Source organism: Salvelinus namaycush, unplaced genomic scaffold (genome assembly GCF_016432855.1).
Source record: "Salvelinus namaycush isolate Seneca unplaced genomic scaffold, SaNama_1.0 Scaffold34, whole genome shotgun sequence".
In the NCBI taxonomy this organism is placed as follows: Eukaryota; Metazoa; Chordata; class Actinopteri; order Salmoniformes; family Salmonidae; genus Salvelinus; species Salvelinus namaycush.
Genome location: NW_024060341.1, coordinates 225540 through 241363, shown reverse-complemented (window position 1 = coordinate 241363; position 15824 = coordinate 225540). Strand labels below are relative to the sequence as shown.

Genomic DNA, 15824 nt, shown 5'->3' with positions numbered 1-15824 from the left:
AGGAAGTCCTCTGGAATTTCTGTAAATTTATGGAAGGGGTGAGTACCACGACCCTCCTAGGTTTTTTATTGAAGTCAATGTACCCAGAGGAGGAAGCTAGCTGTCCTCCAGCGACACCATGGTGCTACCCTACAGAGTGCTGTTAAGGCTACTGTCGACCTTCATTGCAAAACTGTGTTTTAATAGACTATTTGGTGATATTTAGTATAGTTTTATCTAAAAAGGTTCACTTTAATGTTTCACTGTTTATATTTATGAAATTCACTGAGGAGGATGGTCCTCCCCTTCCTACTGAGGAGCCTCCACTGATTCCAACCCAATGTCAAACAGACTGACATGGCACACATTTCTCATTAACCAATGTCAGCCATGATGTTTCCTTGACAGAGGAACCCTGAAGAGGGGTAAGAGGTTAGTTTGAGGAAGGAGTTGCGTTGACCACATGCTACACATGTGCTTATTTTCAGCTGGAGAGCCATACCATTGTAATATCAGCAGTTACATGGGTATTGTTGGAGACAAGTCACACTGACTGGGGAGATGAACAGGACACAGAATAATTTCCTTTACTCCGAAAGGAAGTGGCAAAGCGTCCTCTAGTCTACTGCTCTGAAAGACATTGACATCACTTATAATTTTCTAAAATAACTACTAATATCTTTCAGTTTGTCTGCAACAAAGTTTATTTTCAAGGACACTTGTACAAATATAGTAAACAAGCCAAAGACAAATATTATACCTGACATTCTCACAAATCTACATCTTAATCATGGTATAAATTTCCAAAATCGAAAATGTAATACTACCGTGTAGTAAATGTGACTTGATTAAAACATTTCATAGAAACATGATTATTTTTTAGATACAAAAACACATGCAGCCTTCTCATGTTAGAGGAGCTGTCATTGTCTCCAAACACCATGTTATAGAGAGAAACTTCACTGACAAAGGCTGCATACCAAATGGCACCATATTCCCTATTTAGTGCACTACTTCGATCAGGGCCCATAGAGAATTACATTTATAGAGAAGATTTGCCATTTGGGATGTACCCAATTTCTCCATCAGGTAGCAGAAGAAAGCAGGTCTTCCTCACTGTCCCATACAGCAGACCTCTCCTCTCGGGCCTACAGGTTGGAGCGAGTTAGCCATGGAAACTCCTAAGAGACACAGACAGAGACAGACCATGGACAGTCAGTTGAACTGGCTTTGACGTCCAGATTTGATTTGCATGGTGTAGACCAGGGAATGGGGTGTCATGTCAGATTTGTCCTGTAGTTACCTGTTGCTTCCTGTCTGAGGAGGGGTCTATGAGGACGTTGAGGAGACTAGGTCTCTCCCAGTCACTGAGGCTGAGCTGTAAGGCACTACGCAGCTCCTCCTCTGTCCGCACCAGGAACCCTCGTCCTCCGAAGGCGTTCATGACCTCGTCATAGCGGGCTTCAGGTAGCAGGGTCACAGGGGGGGCTCTGGAGAGGAGAGGGGAGAGAACCGAGGACAAGATGACCAACATACCTTCACAAGAGGGAATCCTGACCTTGACATAACCAGTCAGAGTAGGCCCAGTCCCAAATTGACCTTTAAACCCAAACCACTCTGTACTCACACAGTGGTGAGATCTCCCATCTTCCCCATCATTTCCCACGTCTCTGCGTCCACGCCGCTGTAGATCCCGTTGTTGTTGACCACGATGATGACCACCGGGAGTTTATACCTGGTCAGAGGGGAAAGCATCAATGACGAGGGAAAGCATCAATGACTAGGTTAGGGGGTTGACACTTTAATTATCCTATGCACCTGACCAGTGATTACTACAACCACGTTTTGCTATGTGAGAGAGACCTTGACTGTACCAACCTGCACATGGTCTCCACCTCCATCCCAGAGAATCCAAAGGCACTGTCCCCCTCCACACACACCACCCTCTGGCCTGTGTTCTGGTTCCTCTGCACTGTTGCAGCCGCGATGGCAAAGCCCAGACCCACCCCCATCGTCCCGAAGGTGCCAGCATCCAACCTACACACACACACACACACACACACACACACACACACACACACACACACACACACACACACACACACACACACACACACACACACACACACACACACACACACACGGCTGCGTTAATACGAGCTCAGAGTGTGTATAAAGGTACCTTAGTTGGTCAGTGTGCTAAGTAGGAAGCAAGGAACAATATCTGGGGGGGTAAGATACTAAGAGAGACCATCTAGTCAACCTGTCAGGCAGCACTACATTGAGAAGTCATCCAGTCAACCTGTCAGGCAGCACTACATTGAGAAGTCATCCAGTCAACCTGTCAGGCAGCACTACATTGAGAATTCATCCAGTCAACCTGTCAGGCAGCACTACATTGAGAAGTCATCTAGTCAACCTGTCAGGCAGCACTACATTGAGAAGTCATCCAGTCAACCTGTCAGGCAGCACTACATTGAGAATTCATCCAGTCAACCTGTCAGGCAGCACTACATTGAGAAGTCATCTAGTCAACCTGTCAGGCAGCACTACATTGAGAAGTCATCCAGTCAACCTGTCAGGCAGCACTACATTGAGAAGTCATCCAGTCAACCTGTCAGGCAGCACTACATTGAGAAGTCATCCAGTCAACCTGTCAGGCAGCACTACATTGAGAAGTCATCCAGTCAACACTACATTGAGAAGTCATCCAGTCAACCTGTCAGGCAGCACTACATTGAGAAGTCATCTAGTCAGCCGGCCAGGCAGCACCACATTGAGAAGTCATCCAGTCAACCTGTCAGGCAGCACTACATTGAGAAGTCATCCAGTCAACCTGTCAGGCAGCACTACATTGAGGGGTCATCCAGTCAACCTGTCAGGCAGCACTACATTGAGAAGTCATCCAGTCAACCTATCAGGCAGCACTACATTGAGAAGTCATCCAGTCAACCTGTCAGGCAGCACTACATTGAGAAGTCATCCAGTCAACATGTCAGGCAGCACTACATTGAGGAGTCATCCAGTCAACCTGTCAGGCAGCACTACATTGAGAAGTCATCCAGTCAACCTGTCAGGCAGCACTACATTGAGGGGTCATCCAGGCAGCACTACATTGAGGGGTCATCCAGTCAACCTGTCAGGCTGCACTACATTGAGGGGTCTCCCAGTCAACCTGTCAGGCAGCACTACATTGAGGAGTCATCCAGTCAACCTGTCAGGCAGCACCACATTGAGAAGTCATCTAGTCAGCCTGCCAGGCAGCACCACATTGAGAAGTCATCTAGTCAACCTGTCAGGCAGCACTACATTGAGAAGTCATCCAGTCAACCTGTCAGGCAGCACTACATTGAGAAGTCATCTAGTCAACCTGTCAGGCAGCACTACATTGAGAAGTCATCTAGTCAACCTGTCAGGCAGCACTACATTGAGAAGTCATCCAGTCAACCTGTCAGGCAGCACTACATTGAGGAGTCATCCAGTCAACCTGTCAGGCAGCACCACATTGAGAAGTCATCTAGTCAGCCTGCCAGGCAGCACCACATTGAGAAGTCATCTAGTCAACCTGTCAGGCAGCACTACATTGAGAAGTCATCCAGTCAACCTGTCAGGCAGCACTACATTGAGAAGTCATCTAGTCAACCTGTCAGGCAGCACTACATTGAGAAGTCATCTAGTCAACCTGTCAGGCAGCACTACATTGAGAAGTCATCCAGTCAACCTGTCAGGCAGCACTACATTGAGAAGTCATCCAGTCAACCTGTCAGGCAGCACTACATTGAGAAGTCATCCAGTCAACCTGTCAGGTAGCACTACATTGAGGGGTCATTCAGTCATCCTGTCAGGCAGCACTACATTGAGAAGTCATCCAGTCAACCTGTCAGGCAGCACTACATTGAGGGGTCATCCAGTCAACCTGTCAGGCAGCACTACATTGAGGGGTCATCCAGTCAACCTGTCAGGCAGCACTACATTGAGAAGTCATCCAGTCAACCTGTCAGGCAGCACTACATTGAGAAGTCACCCAGTCAACTTGTCAGGCAGCACTACATTGAGGAGTCATCCAGTCAACCTGTCAGGCAGCACTACATTGAGAAGTCATCCAGTCAACCTGTCAGGCAGCACTACATTGAGAAGTCATCCAGTCAACCTGTCAGGCAGCACTACATTGAGAAGTCATCCAGTCAACCTGTCAGGCAGCACTACATTGAGAAGTCATCCAGTCAACCTGTCAGGCAGCACCACATTGAGAAGTCATCCAGTCAACCTGTCAGGCAGCACTACATTGAGAAGTCATCCAGTCAACATGTCAGGCAGCACTACATTGAGAAGTCATCCAGTCAACCTGTCAGGCAGCACTACATTGAGAAGTCATCCAGTCAACCTGTCAGGCAGCACTACATTGAGAAGTCATCCAGTCAACCTGTCAGGCAGCACTACATTGAGAAGTCATCCAGTCAACCTGTCAGGCAGCACTACATTGAGAAGTCTTCCCAGGCAGAACTATCAACAGATCCCTGGACAACAACTACTAATTCCTACTTGCCTACAGGGAAAAGGCACGGGATACTTGGCGGATTTGACCTTTGACCTCTGTGTGAGGCAGCATGCCTTGCCTGTGTCGTGGAAGGTAGTTGTTCAACATGGTACGCCCAATGTCCATGGTGTTGGCCCCCTCACTCACGATGACACAGTCGTGGGGCAGCAGCTGGGAGATGTGGTGGAACACTTGGTAGTAGTTCATGGGTGTTGTCGACTGAAGAGCTAATGCCTGGAGAGAGAAACACAATCAGGGCTGGTAGATGGCCAAGCAGCAAAGTTGTTGGACCTGTAGCCGAAAAGGTGGCCGGTTCGAATCCTAGGCCGGGTGCTGGAAAAATAGGAGGGAATTGATCTGGCAACTATAATGTATTCTACCTGTTGGATTAAAGTCAAGTTATTTCACAGATAACAAAGACAGTCAGTAATACAGACACACAGGCTAACTTGCTTAGGTCACAGGTCACGGACAGACACACCAACACACCTTTGTCATTGTTGAGTTAGCAGCCATCTTCTCTTTCAATGCGGTCCACCATTCTGTATCAGCTGGATAATTCCAGCCATCTTTATGAACATACTCTAGGAGCTGAAAGTAAAGATGAGGAGTAGAAACTAAGCAAACTGAATCAAGTACAGATGTAGGATCTTAATTTGAGCACCCTGTTGCAGGAGAACTTTCCTGCAATGCAGGACATGTAAAACGTGTTGTATATTTGAGGTTTAAAAAGGCTTCTGAAGTTTTTACTCTTATACATTTCAGACTTGATTTTCCTCTATGAAAAATGTATCAACCCCTACAAAAAAAATCCAATTATTATAATCCACTTAATAATTCCCATTCCTGTTGCTGCAGGATTATTTTCCTGCTATAGCAAACTGGTTCAAATAAGATCCTACATCTGTACCAATTCAATTCCATTTATACTTTGCTGTAAATCAAATAGTTGTTACAGACAGGATAATCAATGCTCGTTTCTTTAAAAAAAGACATTTGTTTTAAACATGTTTTTTATTGTAAAGTGTATTGAGACTTGTTAAATGCACTGTAAATAAAATGTGACTTGACAAGACAGTACAGACCACCAGGACCCAGCAATACAGTAACATACAGATATGGGGCACATATTAGATGCCTGTGATGTGTTACCTGCTTGACAATAGCATTGACGTCCCCAGGACTGAGTTGTGTTACCTGCTTGACAATAGCATTGACGTCCCCCAGGACTGAGTTGTGTTACCTGCTTGACAATAGCATTGACGTCCCCCAGGACTGAGTTGTGTTACCTGCTTGACAATAGCATTGACGTCCCCCAGGACTGAGTTGTGTTACCTGCTTGACAATAGCATTGACCTCCCCAGGACTGAGTTGTGTTACCTGCTTGACAATAGCATTGACGTCCCCAGGACTGAGTTGTTACCTGCTTGACAATAGCATTGACGTCCCCAGGACTGAGTTGTGTTACCTGCTTGACAATAGCATTGACGTCCCCCAGGACTGAGTTGTGTTACCTGCTTGACAATAGCATTGACGTCCCCAGGACTGAGTTGTGTTACCTGCTTGACAATAGCATTGACGTCCCCCAGGACTGAGTTGTGTTACCTGCTTGACAATAGCATTGACGTCCCCAGGACTGAGTTGTGTTACCTGCTTGACAATAGCATTGACGTCCCCAGGACTGAGTTGTGTTACCTGCTTGACAATAGCATTGACGTCCCCAGGACTGAGTTGTTACCTGCTTGACAATAGCATTGACGTCCCCAGGACTGAGTTGTGTTACCTGCTTGACAATAGCATTGACGTCCCCAGGACTGAGTTGTTACCTGCTTGACAATAGCATTGACGTCCCCAGGACTGAGTTGTGTTACCTGCTTGACAATAGCATTGACATCCCCCAGGAGAGCAGCAGCAGGTTGCACGTTGTTCCCCATCTCCTCCGCACATAGATCAACCTTGACATAAATAACGTATGTGGAACGTTACTACAACATACCAGCAACGACACATGACAGGAAGAGCACCGTGCGCGACACATGTAACAGCAGCTGGAGGACTGGCCAAACAACAGAAATAACCAGGTTCCACCACATAATGATAAAGGCTAACACACACACACACATATATATATATATTATATATATATATATATATATATATACACACAAACAAACACACACACACACTATATATATATATATATATACACATACATACATACATACATACATACATACATACATACATACATACATACATACACACACACAAAAAGAAACTCAGCAAAAAAAGAAATGTCCTTTCACTGTCAACCAACTGCGTTTATTTTCAGCAAACCTAACATGTGTAAATATTTGTATGAACATAAGATTCGACAACTGAGCCATACACTGAACAAGTTCCACAGACATGTGACTAACAGAAATGGAATAATGTGTCCCTGAACCAAGGGGTGGTCAAAATCAAAAGTAAGTCAGTATCTGGTGTGGCCACCAGCTGCATTAAGTACTGCAGTGCATTTCCTCCTCATGGACTGCACCAGATTTGCCAGTTCTTGCTGTGAGATGTTACCCCACTCTTCCACCAAGGCACCTGCGAGTTCCCGGAGATTTTTGGGGGTAATGGCCCTAGTTCTCACCCTCCAATCCAATAGGTCCCAGATGTGCTCAATGGGATTGAGATCTGGGCTCTTCGCTGGCCATGGCAGAACACTGACATTCCTGTCTTGCAGGAAATCACGCACAGAACGAGCAGTATGGCTGGTGGCATTGTCATGCTGGAGGGTCATGTCAGGATGAGCCTGCAGGAAGGGTACTACATGAGGGAGGAGGATGTCTTCCCTGTAACGCACAGCGTTGAGATTGCCTGCAATGACAACAAGCTCAGTCCGATGATGCTGTGACACACCGCCCCAGACCATGACGGACCCTCCACCTCCAAACCGATCTCGCTCCAGAGTACAGGCCTCGGTGTAACGCTCATTCCTTCAACGATAAACGCGAATCCGACCATCACCCCTGGTGAGACAAAACCGCGAATCGTCAGAGAAGAACACTTTTTGCGAGTCCTGTCTGGTCCAGCGACGGTGGGTTTGTGCCCATAGGCAACGTTGTTGCCGGTGATGTCTGGTGAGGACCTGCCTTACAACAGGCCTACAAGCCCTCAGTCCAGCCTCTCTCAGCCTATTGCGGACAGTCTGAGCACTGATGGAGGGATTGTGCGTTCCTGGTGTAACTCGGGCAGTTGTTGTTGTCATCCTGTCCCTGTCTCGCAGGTGTCATGTTCGGATGTACTGATCCTGTGCAGGAGTTGTTACATGTGGTCTGCCACTGCGAGGACGATCAGCTGTCCATCCTGTCTCCCTGTAGCGCTGTCTTAGGCGTCTCACAGTACGGACATTGCAATTTATTGCCCTGGCCACATCTGCAGTCCTCATGCCTCCTTGCAGCATGCCTAAGGCACGTTCACGCAGATGAGCAGGGACCCTGGGCATCTTTCTTTTGGTGTTTTTCAGAGTCAGTAGAAAGGTATCTTTAGTGTCCTAAGTTTTCATAACTGTGACCTTAATTGCCTACTACCGGAAGGTTGTTAGTGTCTTAACGACTGTTCCACAGGTGCATGTTCATTAATTGTTTATGGTTCATTGAACAAGCATGGGAAGCAGTGTTTAAACCCTTTACAATGAAGATCTGTGAAGTTATTTGGATTTTTACGATTTATCTGTGAAAGACAGGGTCCTGAAAAAGGGACGTTTCTATACATATATATACATACATATATATATATCCAGTTGAAGTTGGAAGTTTACATACACCTTAGCCAAATACATTTAAACTCAGTTTTTCACAATTCCTGACATTTAATACTAGTAAAAATTCTTAGGTCAGTTAGGATCACCACTTTATTTTAAGAATGTGAAATGTCAGAATAATAGTAGAGAGAATGATTTATTTCAGCTTCTATTTATTTCATCACATTCCCAGTGGGTCAGAAGTTTACATACACTCAATTAGTATTTGGTAGCATTGCCTTTAAATTGTTTAACTTGGGTCAAACGTTTCGGGTAGCCTTCCACAACCTTCCCACAATAAGTTGGGTGAATTTTGGCCCATTCCTCCTGACAGAGCTGGTGTAACTAAGTCAGGTTTGTAGGCCTCCTTGCTCGCACACGCTTTTTTTAGTTCTGCCCACAAATGTTCTTTATGCTTGAGGTCAGGGCTTTGTGATGGCCACTCCAATACCTTGACTTTGTCGTCCTTAAGCCATTTTGCCTCAACTTTGGAAGTATACTTGGGGTCATTGTCCATTTGGAAGACCCATGTGCGACCAAGCTTTAACTGACAGTGTGTTCAATAAAGACATGAAAACGTATAATTATTTGTGTGTTATTAGTTTAAGCAGACTGTGTTTGTCTATTGTTGTGACCTAGATGAAGATCAGATAAAATTCTATGACCAATTTATGCAGAAATCCAGGTATTTCCAAAGGGTTCACATACTTTTTCTTGCCACTGTATGTATGTATGTATGTATGTATGTATGTATGTATGTATGTATGTATGTATGTATGTATGTATGTATGTATGTATGTATGTATGTATGTATGTATGTATATATATACACTGCTCAAAAAAATAAAGGGAACACTTAAACAACACAATGTAACTCCAAGTCAATCACACTTATGTGAAATCAAACTGTCCACTTAGGAAGCAACACTGATTGACAATACATTTCACATGCTGTTGTGCAAATGGAATAGACAACAGGTGGAAATTATAGGCAATTAGCAAGACACCCCCAATAAAGGAGTGGTTCTGCAGGTGGTGACCACAGACCACTTCTCAGTTCTTATGCTTCCTGGCTGATGTTTTAGTCACTTTTGAATGCTGGCGGTGCTTTCACTCTAGTGGTAGCATGAGACGGAGTCTACAACCCACACAAGTGGCTCAGGTAGTGCAGGTCATCCAGGATGGCACATCAATGCGAGCTGTGGCAAGAAGGTTTGCTGTGTCTGTCAGCGTAGTGTCCAGAGCATGGAGGCGCTACCAGGAGACAGGCCAGTACATCAGGAGACGTGGAGGAGGCCGTAGGAGGGCAACAACCCAGCAGCAAGACCGCTACCTCCGCCTTTGTGCAAGGAGGAGCAGGAGGAGCACTGCCAGAGCCCTGCAAAATGACCTCCAGCAGGCCACAAATGTGGATGTGTCTGCTCAAACGGTCAGAAACAGACTCCATGAGGGTGGTATGAGGGCCCGACGTCCACAGGTGGGGGTTGTGCTTACAGCCCAACACCGTGCAGGACGTTTGGCATTTGCCAGAGAACACCAAGATTGGCAAATTCGCCACTGGCGCCCTGTGCTCTTCACAGATGAAAGCAGGTTCACACTGAGCACATGTGACAGACGTGACAGAGTCTGGAGACGCCGTGGAGAACGTTCTGCTGCCTGCAACATCCTCCAGCATGACCGGTTTGGCGGTGGGTCAGTCATGGTGTGGGGAGGCATTTCTTTGGGGGGCCGCACAGCCCTCCATGTGCTCGCCAGAGGTAGCCTGACTGCCATTAGGTACCGAGATGAGATCCTCAGACCCCTTGTGAGACCATATGCTGGTGCGGTTGGCCCTGGGTTCCTCCTAATGCAAGACAATGCTAGACCTCATGTGGCTGGAGTGTGTCAGCAGTTCCTGCAAGAGGAAGGCATTGATGCTATGGACTAGCGTTCCCCAGACCTGAATCCAATTGAGCACATCATGTCTCGCTCCATCCACCAACGCCACGTTGCACCACAGACTGTCCAGGAGTTGGCGGATGCTTTAGTCCAGGTCTGGGAGGAGATCCCTCAGGAGACCATCCGCCACCTCATCAGGAGCATGCCCAGGCGTTGTAGGGAGGTCATACAGGCACGTGGAGGCCACACACACTACTGAGCCTCATTTTGACTTGTTTTAAGGACATTACATCAAAGTTGGATCAGCCTGTAGTGTGGTTTTCCACTTTAATTTTGAGTGTGACTCCAAATCCAGACCTCCATGGGTTGATAAATTTGATTTCCATTGATAATTTTTGTGTGATTTTGTTGTCAGCACATTCAACTATGTAAAGAAAAAAGTATTTAATAAGAATATTTCATTCATTCAGATCTAGGATGTGTTATTTTAGTGCTCCCTTTATTTTTTTGAGCAGTGTATATATACATAGCGTTCCCTTTTATAAACCGAGTGATTCGAGCACTGAATGCTGACTGGGTTAAAGCTGTGGTACTGTATATTTAAGCAATATAGCCCAAGGGGGTGTGGTATATGGCCAATATACCATACAGGCCTTAGCCATGGTATATTGGCCATATACCACAAACCTGAGATGCCTTATTGCTATTATAAAACTGGCTGCCAGCGTAATTAAAGCAGTAAAAATACATGTTTTGTCATACCTGTGGTATCCAGTCTGATAAACCACGGCTGTCAGCCAATCAGCATTCAGGGCTCAAACCACCCAGGTTATAACAGACTGTATAACATGGGTATGACCCAAAAAATATTTTCACTGTTCGAATGATGTGGTAACCAATTTATAATAGCAATAAGGGACCTCTGGGGTTTAAGGTATATGGCCAATATACCACGGGCTAAGGCCTGTATCCAGGCACTCTGCGTTGCATCCTGCTCAAGAACAGCCCTTTGGCCAATATACCACGGGCTAAGGCCTGTATCCAGGCACTCTGCGTTGCATCCTGCTCAAGAACAGCCCTTAGCCGTGGTATATTGGCCATTTACCACACCACCTTACAGATGTACTGTACAGCACTATAACAGCAATGACATTATTTGGAGAGACCACAACAGACTTATAGAGAAGCTATATAGGTAATAGACTAAATCCAATAGACTGACTCAAAGACATTTATACCTGGTTATAATGAACTGCAGTACACTACATCATGACCTGTGACTAGGGTTGCAAATTTATGGCAACTTTCCCAAAATTCCCAGAAATCCTTGTTGAAAGATTCCAGAAATCAGAACATAATAAGCAGAAAATCTGGAATCCTGAAAATAAAATTTAAAAGCAACCCTACTGGTGAACTTTGACCTACCTGGATGACCTTTACATGGGGGTCAAACCTGGGGGGAATGCCAAAGTGCAGGATCCAGTTGAGCCTGGCACCAAGTAGGACCACAACATCAGACTGGAGCAGAGCTCTGCAGTCCACACCAAGACCATAGAACCAGGAGGATAGAAAGAGAGGAGGATAGGAAGAGAGGAGGAGGAGGATAGGAGGAGGGTTAGGAAGAGAGGAGGAGGAGGATAGAAAGAGAGGAGGAGGAGGATAGAAAGAGAGAAGGAGGAGGGTTAGGAAGAGAGGAGGAGGATAGAAAGAGAGGAGGAGGATAGGAAGAGAGGAGGAGGATAGGAAGAGAGGAGGGGGAGTATAGGAAAAGAGGAGGAGGAGGATAGGAAGAGAGGAGGAGGAGGGTTAGGAAGAGAGGAGGAGGAGGAGGATAGAAAGAGAGGAGGAGGATAGGAAGAGAGGAGGGGGAGGATAGGAAAAGAGGAGGAGGAGGATAGGAAGAGAGGAGGAAGAGGGTTAGGAAGAGAGGAGGAGGAGAGCAGGGAAAAGAACAGAAACAGATTAAACAAAATGTGATGAAAAGAGACTAGTTATAGGTAGGGATTTCAGGAAGGCCCAGAGTTCTCCTGGTCTGTTCATCCTGGTCCTACTTATACAGTCAAAAGTCTGTACATGAATATGATGCCAGCTGAGAGAAGGAGTGGCTGACCTGGAGCGGGCAGCAGCAACACAGTTGGGGTGGTCGTCAGGCAGCACCCCTTTACCCATGGGGGTGGGCAGGAAGGGCAGGCCACACCCCTCCACCAGCTCCCTCAGAGCCCCCTCTGCTCTTCCATGGGCTGCACCTGCAGAGGGAAACAGACAGAGGGCACCGCCACACTGATATCAACAGACTGACCTTCCCAGCTGGGATGCTTTCAGCTGAACACAACGTTGTGCAATGTCAGATAAAAATATAACATGTAGAACAAACATGCCTCTCTGACAGGTAGAATGAGTAATCATGTCCACAACCTTTGTCTACTGAACGTGGTCCTGTTTTCAGCTGAACCCTGGTACAGTGCTATAGGTGTTACAGTGCGTTTCAGCTGGCTATGGATCTCTCCTGGACAGACACACGTAACATAACTGGTAGTAGCGTCTGTCAACAGACTGGGACGCGGCAACTACTTCACAAGTCACGTTAGTATCTTTCTCTTAATATCTCCCCACAGAACTGAATCAAGTACCTGACGCAATTCCACAAGATTTTAGTTCTGGGTTTGGCAATTAAAAAGCATTGCCTAACTTTCCCAATGATGAGTAAAGGTCGTTTGGCCTACCTTTCCCAATGATGAGTAAAGGTCGTTTGGCCTACCTTTCCCAATGATGAGTAAAGGTCGTTTGGCCTACCTTTCCCAATGATGAGTAAAGGTCGTTTGGCCTACCTTTCCCAATGATGAGTAAAGGTCGTTTGGCCTACCTTTCCCAATGATGAGTAAAGGTCGTTTGGCTCCTTTTAGGACAGCCAGTGCTTCTGTGATGGCGATATGGTCAGCCATACTCACTGGAGGAGGTGGACAACAGGGCACCTCTCTGACAAAGGAAATAGGAAAGAATTGGTCAAACATTAAACATGTTACCTATCAACTTTATTGCATACGTAAATAAATCACGAAGGTCTATCTAGGCTTATTGCTATTCTCTGATGAGAATACTTTGATATAGTGCTATATTTTCAAACTAATTTAACAAAATCTGGTAATTTCTTGTTCACTTCAGATGTTAAAAGGTAAAACAAAATAAAATCTACATGACTATGGTGATGTGAAGTCAGAGGTATACATATTCAACAGTAACACATTAGTATACATTTTAAATGGATGAAAGACAGTGATAGCCACCAACCTGACTCTGCTCCTGTCCACTTTAGCATTGACCATGTCCCCAGATATGTCTACGTATACAGCACCGGGACGTCCATACATGCTAGTGCGTACTGCCTAAGACAGACCAAACACCCTTCCATTCAGAATCAATTAAGGCTGTGTTCTTCTGAAGCACTTAAGTTACTTTGCTAAGCTGGAAAATTAGAGGTCAGAAAACAGACAATTGCAGGTGATACCAAATGATATGAAGAGGACTAAACAGAGGGAGTCAGAGGAGACTGTATACCTTCTCTATCACTGAGGAGATCATATCCAGACTGCTGGGCCTAGCTGAGAACTTACTGTACAGTCTGCACGCCTCCACCTGACAGAGAAAGAGGACCACAAATAACAAATGATGTCCTCTACAAGCAATTAAACTGCTAGGACCAGTTTCCTGGACAGAGGTTCTCTATTGAGTTTGCTTTTAAGGCCATGACTAAACTTAATCTGTGTCCGGGAAACCACCCCCTAATGTTCAATAGTCAGAAACCTCACGGTTGAATTAGTACCTGTGGAAACTCTTGAAACGCCCCAGTGGTCTCCTGGTTTTGATCGGAGGAGCCTCCAATAACAATCACAGGCCTACAGAGAGAGTGGTGTCACACAATGACATCAACTGACAAGCGGAGTTAGTTTGGAGTCCTCAGATCAGTTTTTGCAGTGTAAGGATAGCATCCCTTCTTTTGAAAGGAAGGACCACTGAACATGAGTAGAAGGGCCTTCTGTTTGTAGAGTTCTAACATACCAGCAGTTCATGTTAGCGTTGGCCATTCCACCAAGAGCATGGATGAGTCCCGGTCCAGACACAACCAGACAAGCCCCTGGACTGGAGAGGAACAGACAGACAGGCAAACACACAGGAAGATAAGCAGACAGACAGAATTAGCAATGTAAAACAGCTATGAAACTAACCCTCACACACAAGTCTGTGTATGGCTAGTTAATATCCCATGATTTGGGGAGAGCTGGTTTAGTATTGTATGGAGAGAGTAGTCTCTCTAGGCAGACGGGTTGCTTTCCACATTAACAATGTATCGACATAGGTCAGGGATTTCAGAGAGGAGAGACAGTATCTCTAAAGCTCTCTTATAATGACAATCCTCCTACCGTCCAGTGAGGTAACCAACAGCAGATGCAGCATAGCAAGCCTGTTGGATGACACATACCACATCAGTATTACTGGTGTCCCCACAACCAATTCACATAAAAAATGTAATGGGAAGATTCTGATTTCATAAAAATAAAAGGTGGCTTACGGCTTGTTCATTGCGCATTCCCACATACTTGATTCCTGAGGCTTGAGCTGCCATAGCCACTTCAATGACTGGAACACCAACTATTCCAAACATATATTCTACATTCTGCAGAGAGATACATGTAGATACAGTATGAATTGTTACAGTGTAGTTTAGATGTTCTTTGCATTGACACACACTTTGGCATACATCAACAGGGGTGTTAACATATGCTATTCCATATGTTAACAAACATCCACATAAACATTTAAATGTTTTGCTACAACAATATTAATATTTCGCTATACCAGTGCAATGACCTTTGACACACTTTCACAACTCTTAGTGCTACATTGTCACTGCCAAGGACATGATCAGCGACTAATATATTATTTACCAAATCGTAGCAATACCGTTATACAGTGTAATACTATTTTATATAAATTGCACATATCTCACCTGAGCTTTTAGTGCCTCAGCAACGAGCTGAGCGCCTGTCACATCTTCCATTATTACTGTCCAGAAATCTGTTCGTGATACTCAATAGCTTATACGTCGTTTTTAGATCTCTTGCAAATCATTTGTTTTCGTCCGCATTACAAAATGCATTATATGAGTAGCTGCAATCGATAGATATTTCGATAACCACTTACTCCACAGAGTTCAAATTTGAGTGACTGGACGACTTCTGGCACTGCTGCCCAAAGCATGACCCGTTTATACGACTTCCGGGTTCAGGGCCAATCACATGAGCCGTACAATAGTAGTTATGAATATGTATGAACTAGTGGCCTTTTTCTGTTTTTATTGCAATAAATACATAACAAGGTCTCATTATGTGTTTATAACTGCACTTATACTTAACTCAATGAAGTCATTATGAGTGTATGACTTGAGTGTATGCATTATAGATATGGGCTTCATAGAAAGTGTAACAACTGTTCTCTGTTCATCTTGTTTTAAAATTGTTAAAACAAAATTTAAAACAAGAAACTTGTTCTAAATGCAAAGAAAACCCATTTTATGATTTTTAATAGGTTCAAAAAGTTGGTTGAAAATACACTTGCACTTACAAGCTTAGATGGTTCTCGAAT

At 45.1% G+C, this 15824-nt stretch overlaps 1 protein-coding gene across 1 annotated transcript; it reads right to left on the bottom strand.

Annotated features, from left to right (window-relative positions):
- Window positions 1–659: 659 nt before the first annotated feature.
- On the bottom strand, window positions 660–15431 carry LOC120040290 (2-hydroxyacyl-CoA lyase 1-like). The gene is made up of 17 exons (XM_038985485.1): window positions 15190–15431; window positions 14752–14856; window positions 14603–14643; window positions 14241–14321; window positions 14005–14077; window positions 13740–13817; window positions 13473–13567; window positions 13048–13160; window positions 12295–12430; window positions 11610–11715; window positions 6388–6471; window positions 5006–5107; window positions 4596–4750; window positions 1858–2016; window positions 1607–1714; window positions 1283–1469; window positions 660–1160 (listed from the first exon to the last, which is right to left on the bottom strand). The coding sequence occupies exons 1-17, from the start codon at window positions 15238–15240 to the stop codon at window positions 1128–1130; spliced, it is 1707 nt and encodes a 568-aa protein (XP_038841413.1). The 5' UTR covers window positions 15241–15431; the 3' UTR covers window positions 660–1127.
- Between the last annotated feature and the right edge of the window lie 393 nt (window positions 15432–15824).